We start from the raw sequence: 11,160 nt of genomic DNA on the forward strand, positions 1-11,160 counted from the left end.
GTCGTCGCCTTGTGTCGAGGACAAGTAATTCCCTCCCTAACAACTCCTCGATAAAAGTACTTTGTAGTGGGGAAGGGGTCGCCATTCGATTAACCTTTAGCAAGGCATCCGTCAAGTGGAGTGAGGTTACTAGATGCTAGAGACAAAGAGCAGGGAGGACCCTGGCCTCACCTCTGACAATGGGTATCAAGTGGGAACAGACCTGTGTCTGGTTTTAACTCATGAAAGACGAGAAAAAGGCATTAGTACAAGTTAATAACAGGTTTTAATCGTTGACATCGTCTGGGATTTGGGTGTCGGTTCCTTAGTCATCATTGTACTGCGCCACCCCTAGCCATGGCAACATCCAGGTGAACAAGTCAGGGTGCGGCACCTTCTCCAGACGATAGTGAAATAATAATCTGAAAATAAATGTTCTCTTTGCACGTAGGAATAGTCACATGTGAAAATTACAGCTCAAAACAACATGGTGAGTTGTTATTGTTGATGTGAAGTGTTGATGTGAAGTGTAGCACCTTCCAAGCAGCCGCCAGGTGTTTGCTGTTGCTATGGACGCCCCTGTCGACACTGTCTTTGTGAAGGAGAATGATGAGTTGTGTCTGTTGGCAGGTGATCCACTGCTCTGGCTACCTGAAGATCAAACAGTACACCATGGACATCGCGCCCTACGACGGCTGCTACCAGAATGTGGGGCTGGTGGCGGTGGGCCACTCGTTGCCGCCGTCGGCGGTGACGGAGATCAAGATGTTCTCCAACATGTTTATGTTCCGCGCCTCCCTCGACCTCAAGCTCATCTTCCTGGATGCCAGGTGAGGCTGGACGATTCTGTCCTGTTAGAAGACAGCAGACGACACAACTAAGGGTACTTAGCGCCAACGTCACGTGCTCCACCTGGTGGCAAAGTGCATTATCTGGAGACAGAAACTTTAAAAATCTGTTTGTCTGAAACATAACCTGCTCACGTTTTCTGACAGTGCTGTTGAAGCAGCCATGATTTTTCTTGGTGCCATCAGAAAGTGAGCAGGACGCCTTCAGCTTGTCCGTTTCCTTTGTTGTTTATTTATTTTCTAAAGAGTGAACCCAATGGATTCCATCATCTCCTTTTCTCCTGTTTCTCGTAGACTTGAACTGCAGACAGCCGCCAGAGTGACAGTCGTTAACAAATTACAGCTTGTGATAAAATTAATAATTTTTAGCTGTCTACGGCAGCAAATATCTGTTTTCTGCGATGTAATAGGGACAGACCCTCATCAAAATACAGCAAATAAATAAAAAATATAAACAAAGAAATAATAAAATTAAAAAAAAATTAAAAAAACAACAAAAAGTATATTGCTCCTTGCTACCTCCATTCTGACCCCCTCCTCTTACTTCTTTTCCGTGGAGGGAAGGGATCGAGACGTTTTAGGATCGGTATTTGGATAGTATCCTCTAGTCCTGTCCCTTCATAAAAAAAAACACAATCACATGAACACACGTGTGTATTGTGTGTGTCTACGTGTATAAATTCGTTATCAATATACATATACTGCTTTACATGCCACGTGACATACAAGAATGAAAGCTGTATTTGCTACTACTACGTGCTGGTGACGTAATGCTCACGTTAACCCTTGCTGGCGGCGCAGGGTGGCGGCGCTGACAGGATACGAGCCTCAGGACCTGATAGAGAAGACGCTGTACCACTACATCCACGCCTGCGACATCCTGCACATGCGCTACGCACACCACACGCGTGAGTTGACCTTTGCCCCTCATCCAGACACTGACCGATGACAGGACAGACCAACGGGTAATGAAGAGATAATTTTGTGTGTGGATAAATGTTTTGATTGGTTAGAGAGTCTCACGTGTATAGTTACACATATAAAAACTGTTTGGTCAGCAGACGATGAATAAGTTATGCGCGGCATGTTGCGGAATACAGAGAGGGAAGTGGAGTGGGACAAATAGAAGATAGATGTAAGATGAAGGCAGAGTGTCTGCAGGATGGCCAGAGCCAGGGGCTTGGGATGTCCTTCGAAACTCAAAGAATTTGAGCCACACCAACACGTGCTAACACCATTACACAGTTTCTATAGAAACAACAAGAAAATAAACAAGCTGACATCTCGCTGTTTGCACTGTTGAGCTTCTCGCTGTTAGTACCAGAGAGATAAAAGTCTCCTCCTGGTATTAAAACAAATGACTGGACGTGTCATCATCTGAAGACAACAACAAGTAAATAAAAGACGACGACACCAGTCTCAGCCTCACAAGATGGCGGTGAGATGGTTTTAACAGACTGCAACCTTCAGTTGAGCTTCACGAGCGTCTAGCAGTTGATGGACACGTTAATAACATCGTTAACAGAGGAAAACAAAGATGTCTACTGACATCAACACCATGAACACGGACATCTCTGGCAGTTGGAGGTAAGACTTGTGTCTGTAGCGACCTCCACGTCACCTGTGAGCTGCAGCATACCGAGATCACGTGACACCTACTACATGTAGTAGAGAAGGTTGACTGACATCTACAGCACTCGCAGTCCTGTTTGTAGACGAGGAGGTAGGGTGGATGTCTTTGTCAGGGTAACTCAATCTACCTTGTTACACCAGCCAGGCCATGGTGGTGGGAGAGTAGGGGGAGTAGGGGGACCCAGCGAGGCGCAAGAGCGGGAGGAGGGAGGAGGGAGTCCAAAGAAAATGAATGAAAGAAAAGAGAGAGCTTTCGTCACCATGGCCTCCCTCCATCTCCTGTGTTTATCTCTCACTCCCTGGCTGAATGGATTTCCATGTCGACTCGTCCCCCTCCCTCCTGTTTGACTGCCCCCCCCCCCCATTTTCATCACACGAGCCTCGCTATAGATTTTTTGTGCAAGTCTTTTTATCCCATATCAGTTTATTTTTCTTGAACAAACGACGAGAGAAGAGAGTAGTTCTTGCCGGGACTTACCGCCTGACCTGCCACTGCGGTGTGTGGCATTGATTGTATCTCGGGGTGATCAGGACCCCAGAGGCTAGCGGTTACAGTGTCCACACGTTGGGCTTGACACCCGGGGTTAACCCAGTCTCGTCAAACACGCACCAATCGCATTTCTCCTCCATTTGACCACACGTTCATTGATCACGTGGTAGTGGCACTGCAGTCAGTGTGTGGACAGAACTGTTATCGCTCTACTCTCGTCTGTCTCTCAGCTCTACTCTCGTCTGTCTCTCAGCCCTGCTGTCGTCTGTCTCTCAGTCCTACTGTCGTCTGTCTCTCAGCCCTGCTGTCGTCTGTCTCTCAGCTCTACTGTCGTCTGTCTCTCCACATTCACATGGCAAGTGTGTTTGATTTTGTTACTCCATCCATCCCTCCTTCCGGCGGCAAAGCTTCCGACACTAGTGAGCTGTGACTGGTCACTTCTGTAAACAACACTAACAATACTTTATGCTGTAAACAACAGTTTCTGTCAAAGTCACAAGTCAACAGCGAGTTTTTGTTCTTCTGATGCCAGCTTCAAACGCCTTCCTCTGTAGATGTCTTAGTATGTAAGTAGATATTGAAATGTGTAACAACACTTACATAACAGTATGTGTAGAGCAAGAAGCAACTCAGGCAATGTCGCAGGTTACTTATCTCGCATAGATGTGTCAGTATGTAATGGATACTGTAACGTGTAACAACACTTACATAACATGGAGAGTAATGTCGCAGGTTACTTATCCTCATCAGCACCCTGCTGACACAAAGATCAGCCGAGAGAAAGTTTTGAATGTTTGAGTTGCAAAGAAGCAGGCCTGTGATGGAGAAGGAGCAGAATGTGCGAGTGAAGCCAAACACCAGTTGTTGTTGCCTCTGGTTACCAGCCAGCCGCCATGTTGACACTCCGGCGCCAGAGTCAAGGTCCTTGTGGGCCTGTGGGGGGAAGGGAGGAGTGCAGCAATGGCAAAGGAAGGAGGAACAGATGCCGGAGAAAGAACAGATCGAGGGAGGGGGGGTGGAGGAAGGGTGGGTGGGTGTTGGAGAAGGGGTGGGAGCTGAGGAAGAGTGAAGGCTCAAGGAGAGTTATCTGAAGGATGGGGGTGTGGGAGTGAAGCTTAAAAATCAATTTAGAAATTGAGGAGTTATTTAGCCCCAGTTTGAAGGATGGCCAGACTTGAAGTGTTGAAAGACATTTCAAAAATCAATTTGGGAGGTATTTGGCAAGGCCGGGGTACGACCCGACAATGTTCTGCCTGTTCCTGCTCATACTTGACAACAATGACAAGCACACAGACTAACTACCACTGTTGTTGTCAGCTGTGGCATTTGTTTTGTAAACTTGTTGACAAGCTTCGACTACCTGACGCAGTTCAACTGTTTGTACACGTCTCTAGGAACTCTCTCTCTCTGTCTTTCCAGTGCTGCTGAAGGGACAGGTGACCACCAAGTACTACCGCTTCCTGGCCAAAGATGGCGGGTGGGTGTGGATGCAGAGTTATGCCACCATCGTCCACAACAGTCGATCCTCCCGTCCACACTGCATCGTTAGTGTCAACTACGTCCTCAGGTGAGTCAGGAATCATCGTCATCATCATCATCACTTCTGATCAAGCGTTACCAATTTTAAATCAGAGGGTACCTCAACTGTCACGGACACGGATAATGGTGTCACAAGACTGTGTTTATTATTATTATTATTATTATTCTTTAGCACCGGTCTTGATGCCGTGATCGCTGTAGTTCCCTTAGGGTCAGACCACTTAACTGACACATGGGTGTCACTGGCTGTCACTGGCTGTCACTGGGTGTCACTGGCAGGTCACTCAAGGGAAGTGTTGTCGACCTGACATGTCGACTTGTCTACGTGTGTCATGACTTAAACTTACTGAGTGATGTTTATATTCCCAGTGATCTCTCTGTCCTTCAGATTGCGACACCAAGAGCCGTGTGTGTAAAATATTCTTTTCTAGAATTTTCACAAGACGACTGCAAACAAACATTTTTCAGTAAATTACAAAAATGTCAAGTGCGCTGTGAGCACACATGTCCGCCCCAAATCCTCATTGATTCTTTATCACAAAACACAAGAGGAGAGAAAGCACTGTCGTCTTTTACAGTCAACATTATCAACACTTGAGAGCCGGCGTCCTCCGGGTCCACACGGCTTTTGAATATGGAGAAGCCGTTGTGTATCCAGTGACAACCGCCAGTGGCCAAGGTCGCAGAGCGGGCCGGCCAACCATCGATCTCGGACTCGGACCAAAGTCTTCAGATTGTCCCCCGTCCTCCACATCTGACTTTTCAATTGGAATCCAGGCTTGTCTTTAGAGGCCGGGGCTTGGTGCAGCTGCCCAATGCCTCTCCAAGCCTTTCTTCCCTTTGACGGGGTTGCGCGGTGTTGACAGACCTAAGGACTGAGCAGAGTGTTGACAAACTTGTGATGGCGGCGCAGGAAGACGATGCCAACGACGGCATCGACTGGCGGGTGGGGCGCGGGGGCCGCCGGGAAGGAATTTATGAGGAGGGATTGATTGGCGCCGGTGACTGGCGCCGCAGCTGATGCGTTCCGAGGCACGTGAATGCTGAGAGTCAGACGAGGGCGGCAGATGACGCCTCCGCTCGCCGTCCATTGACCCTCCCTCGCCATGTTGTCACATGCTCTGTGTCTGAAACTTTGGTGTCCAGGCTTATAAACACACTTCTTAAAGACCTTGTTAAAATGGATGCCATTGTGATGACACACGGAGCTCCGGTTATTTGGTCAGCAACACGATGTTCGCTAATTGAGTAATTTACTGTAATACGGAGGACGTAAGTCAGATGAGGTGTACGTATACAGCATGATCTTTATTAAACACGTGACACTCTTGCTGTGGATGTAGACATAGAGTGTATCAACACGTGACCATATAAACACGTGACCATGTCATTTAGTCAGCTCAGTATGTCAGGCCATGTACTCACGCTGTGTTCTGTCGCCAGCGAGGTGATGAACAAGGACTGCCAGATACAGCTGGAGCAGACCCTGACGGCCAAGGAGCTGTCGCCCTACTCCGCCATGTCTGAACGCACTCGCACCAGCAGCACGGGAGGCGGGGGAGGCAAGACTCGACCTCCACGCAGCAAGTCTCGCCGTTCCCCCTACCCACAGTTCAGCTCCACACCCGGCGACACCGGCGAGGGCAGCCAGGACTACCAGGACAAGCCCTTCACCGACTACATGGCCACTGCAGCCACCAGCAGCGACGTGGTCGGGGTGCAGACCTACCACAGCATGATGTACGGACACACCAGCGACAGCATGGACCGCTACAGCGCCCTCTACTCCACCCCATACCCGCACCCCGGGGTGGCCATGTACAGAGACGCAGCCTGCGTGTACTCCTACCCCTCCGCCTCCGCCGCTCACCAGCGCTACCTGGACGATCGGTCTCCCTACCGAGGCTACGAGGAGCGCTTCTACCCAGCCAGGGACCCTGCCGCCTACCCGGGGTATCTGTCGTCTAATGCTGCCATTCAAAGTGCAGCCGTGGCGGCCACGAACTCGCGCTTGAGCCAGGAGGCGGCGGCGGCCCTCAGCCGCGAACTAGCGGCGGCAGCAGCAGCAGCAGCACAGGTGGGGGAGTCTGGGTGGTGGGGGTGGTGGTGGTGGCGGTGGGGTGCTAGGGTCCACCCAGTCATACGCAGACTTCCGGTCGTCCGGTCAGTGCTCGCGCTCGAGCTCGCGGGACAACTCGTACAGCGCCCAACACTACGCCGCGCCCTACAGCAACCGCTCCGAGTCGTCGGCGTCCGAGGTGGACGTGTGCAGCAGCGAGGAGTACGAGAAGCAGCGGCACTCGGGCGGCGGCGGCCAGCGGAGCGGCGAGCGGTCAGCTGGCGGAACAAGTACGAGCCGCTGATGGACTCGCATTTGACCAAGGAGGGGGTCACCTACAAAAGCCACGAACAGCAGAAACAGCAGCAACAACAGCAGGGAGGTAGTGCTGGAGCTATACAAGCCTTATCCCCTCCCCTCCACCACCCACAGCGACCACACCACCAACATCTTCATCACCAACAACAGCAGCAACAACAACAACAGCATGTCACGCAACGTGAATCGTCCGTACCTCACCCCGTCATCATGCGTCGTCGCTCCTCCACCTCCACCTACACCACAGCCACCGCCACGGCTACCAGCGACAACAGAATCGTCACCAACGGCAATGGTGGTGGTGGTAGTGTTAGTGGTGGCGGCGGTGGTGGTAGTGCAGGAGGTACTGTCACCAACGGCGGTGTCGGAACTGCCGGAGGTGGGGCTGGTGTCGGGTCTAGCAGCACGGACTACAGCAACACCAGTGACAACACAGCCCACAGGCCCCGCCTTCAGCCACAAGTCCCCCTCGGTGGCGACCTCTGGTAGCTTACATTCGGCAGCAGAGTTAAGGGCGGGGTCGGTGGGGTCAGGTAGCGGTGGAGCGGGTCAGGGGGGCGTCGTCAAGTCCTCCGTGTTATCCAGCTCCACCTCCGCCAACTGCAGCAACAGCAGCTCCACTAACGGCAGCAGCTGCGTGGTGGGTGCCCTGGGTGGCGCCATGAGCAGCGTCACTCCCGTCATGCCCAGCGCCGAGTCGTACCTGGGTGCCAGCATGCGGCTGGGCATGGGGGTGGGCATGGCCATGGGCATGGCAGGGACTACCCAGGACTACAGCCAGTGCCTGAAGGCAGCTTGTGGCTACGACAACTACCCGCCCACGGCCAGCATGTACCAGAACGCCGCAGCCCTGCAGGCCCAGCGCACCTACCCGGTCATGCCGCAAGCCGGGTACACAAGTGTGATCGTGGACCCACAGCAGTACCACCTTGCCAACGGTTATGCCGTTCACTGACCCCTGACTACAAGTCAGCCCGCGAGAGGGCGCGCGTGTATTTCTGGCAGCCATGCAGACGAGTTGCAGTCTACAGAATCGTCATGTGACGTTTGGTGTCAAACATGTCCGCCGACGGGTATACTGGAGACAGCGCCACCTCGTGCTGAACTCACACCAGCATCCGTAGCAGCGCTGGGGGACGTTTCCTGTTCTGATGTGTCGAGGGCAGATAGCGGGGACATCTAGTGATTGAAACTAACTGTGCGAATAGCCACATCGTGAGCGCGAGTGTGTCTGGCTGTGTGTCTGTCTGGCTGTGTGTCTGGCTGCGACTGGTGAAACGTCGGGGCGAGTTGTAACGTTGTGGACGACTCGGTGAGTGAGTGAGTGAGTGAGTGAGTGGTCGCCGCCTCGAGTGAACTCTGCTGCAGCTGCCTGCAGAGGTCAGAGGTTACTTGAAGGGCTTCAGAAGCCTGACAAGCGGCGTGTGTGCGATGTTCACGAGGCAAGAGATGTGAGCAGTGACTGTGCGAACTAACATATCCTGTCCTGTCCTGTCTTCATCCATCAGACATGGCGGTAGGTGGGACTTGTGTGAGTGTGGGCAACTTGCAATGGTTTCAATATTTAAACTGAAGGTAGCCGCAGACTGCATCGCGAGATATTTGTGTTTATGAACAGTATTTTGAGACTACTCTGTGGTCAAACACAGCTGTGAACAGTGAGAAATGCGAAGTCGGACACAGCTGTGAACATTGATAGGTGGGAAGTCAAACAGCTGTGAACATTGAGGCGTAAAGTCATACACAGCTGTGAACGTTGAGAGATCAGACACAGTTGTGAACATTGAGGGATGTGAAGTCAGACACAGCTGTGAACAGTGAGAAGTGTGAAGTCAGACACAGCTGTGAACAGTGATCGTGAGACCGCTGCTGGCTGTTGCCACGATGCTGCTGTACTGTCCGTGGTGTTGTGTGTCAAGACAAACAGTATTTAGTGTCAGTAGGTCGTGTCGTGTATTACGAGTTCACTGGAGCTCACAGGGGATCCTCCATCCCAGCTGCCTTCAGTTGACAAAATATTCTAATTTTCTCTGTCAAAGCGTCTCCTTGTTGCAATGAAGTCAGTCAGTCCGTCAGTCCGTCAGTCCGACCGCAGATTGCATCAGATCAGCGGTTCATGTGTGTGTGTGTCTGTGTGGTCTGTACTTGTTTGTGTTTTTGTGTCTGTGTGTCTTATCGTCTGTCTTCTTCCAATCCTGGTTTGGTCTGTCAGTCCATCTGTTCATCTCGCTTGTGAGGTCAGCAAGTACTTGTGAGGTTCTGGCTGGGTTCCCCCGACACTCGCAATGGCGACTGACAGAAACGAGAAGCTGTGGAGGGCCTCTGTCACTTGACCTGTAAACAGATAAATTACACCTGGTTTACCTGCGTTTTATTTTGTTTCTTTGTCTTTCTCTCTTCCTCTCCGCGGCACAGACGGCGAATGAGGAGAGCGATGGTGTGTGGGCAGGAAGGGGAGCTGGTCACGTGATGTCCGCCATCTTGTCGATGCTGTCCTTGCTACATTTCTTGAGGGGAACATTTAAATTATTCAACACATTCCCTGAATGTTATGATTAATTTTAATCATGATTGAGATTTCAAATTCTTAGCGTACCATAAAGGAGTAAAGTTAGAGTGTAATCAGTTAAATGTTATTTTACATCTGTTAACGGTCAGTTCTAACCCTGAAGGAAAACAATTATATTAAATATCAGGGAATGTAAAATCATGCCATGTACATACAAATCTTTGGATAAACACACACTTGCACACGCAAGTACAGTTCGGTCTGCTGCAGACAGACTCGCGGACAGCATTCATCGTCTGTAACTCATGTTTTGTTTGTGTCCCAGCAACTCTGTGGAATGAGTAACTTTTGTGTGAGTAGCACTAGACTTAGTCACCGGGGAGAACTCACCTCACATGTTCCTCACCTCCACTTTGTGACCACACCTACCACACCCACCACAACCCACCCCAGGCTGCTCACCTCCACTAGAGACTAGACTAGCGAGACGTGAAGATATTACTGTTTGTGTTGTTGTTGTTGTTGTTGTTGTTGTGAGCAGCTGTCAAGCTACATCCCTGTCTGTGTTGTCTGTCGCCATGGTGTCAACATGTCAACACACTGACTTGTGATGACCACCAGACAGCTGCCATTCTGTCCACGTATACCAAAGACAAACGAGGGTTGCTACACGGGTTCTGTGCTCCTGGGTCAGAGTTCGCTCCCCTGTACAGCGGCGTCTCGGAGCCTGGCGAGCATCTCTCCAGCTAAACATACCAAAGAAGAAATGTATTTATTCAAACAGGTGCCAGGGTCCTGTGTCCGTGTCTGTGTCTGGCACCACGGACCGGCCTGTAAACTACGTTAATGTTGCTGTTGTTGTCATGGACTTTATATTGTTCATCGAAATGTCATGTTCACTTATTAAACTGTAGCAGGACACCCCGGGTGTGCACTGAGTGTGTGTCAGCGGACACTTGCATCCAGCCATCGGGCCGGTCAGTACAGAGTGCACGATGTGTCCTTGTCTTCTACCCTCGGGGCTAAGAGACCTCGGGGGCATCAATGACGATGGTTGCGATGATGAGTCTGACAGACGATTGCCATTGTTACGAGGTTTGCCACTAATGATAATCAGCTGCTGTAGCTCAAACAGGTTTTTGTGTCAGTTAGAAGTGTGGGTGAGGCCAGAGCGAGGTTGTTAGCGACTGTACACGTGAGAATATATTCTATATAACATGTACCCAGTGTGTGTGGGGGACTGCCACCCGTGTCTGCACTAAATGATCTTTGCGAGAATGATTTAAAATTAAAGAAATGAGTTGCCAGACCGCGTGTCACCTCTACTGAGTGTATTATTTTATTTGCATAATGTGAAAACTCGCTAATTAAACACAGAGTTACAGCCAGCCTCCTCCTCTTGCCCTCCCTTGCTTGTGTCACAGAGTGCAGTTCACAAGTCGTTGCCATGGAATTTTATTATCGTCTTCTTCTTCTGATTATCTTTCTTTCTGAACCTTTTAGTTGTAAATGAAGGTCTGAGTGAGTGACATGTCAGTGTTGCCGATGTTTTGCTATTTGTATCGTGAAAACTCTACTGACTGTCACTCGCACTCTGTGGACATCAACAGTCAAATACAGACATACACACTGACCATACTGACAATACTGACAATACTGACAATACTGACAATACTGACAATACCGACAACACCCACTGTCCAGCATATCAAGTATAATAATGAGAACACCCAAAGCTCCAAAATATTTCTAAAACCTTAGAACTTTATGATATTGAGCACAAACT

General features: G+C 50.3%; 1 protein-coding gene across 3 annotated transcripts in view; it reads left to right on the forward strand.

Moving 5' to 3' along the window:
• LOC112566215 (single-minded homolog 2-like) overlaps positions 1 to 10,767 on the forward strand; it is an 83,129-nt gene extending 72,362 nt beyond the window's left edge. For all 3 annotated transcript variants that reach the window (XM_025242239.1, XM_025242240.1, XM_025242238.1), the window contains exons 8-11: positions 610 to 809; positions 1,629 to 1,735; positions 4,369 to 4,516; positions 5,932 to 10,767. In XM_025242239.1, coding sequence (XP_025098024.1) covers positions 610 to 809; positions 1,629 to 1,735; positions 4,369 to 4,516; positions 5,932 to 7,354 — 1,878 coding nt within the window. In that variant the 3' untranslated portion in view covers positions 7,355 to 10,767. The remainder of the gene's footprint in view (positions 1 to 609; positions 810 to 1,628; positions 1,736 to 4,368; positions 4,517 to 5,931) is intronic.
• The last annotated feature ends 393 nt before the right edge of the window (positions 10,768 to 11,160 follow it).

Source organism: Pomacea canaliculata, linkage group LG6, assembly GCF_003073045.1.
Source record: "Pomacea canaliculata isolate SZHN2017 linkage group LG6, ASM307304v1, whole genome shotgun sequence".
Taxonomy (NCBI): Eukaryota; Metazoa; Mollusca; class Gastropoda; order Architaenioglossa; family Ampullariidae; genus Pomacea; species Pomacea canaliculata.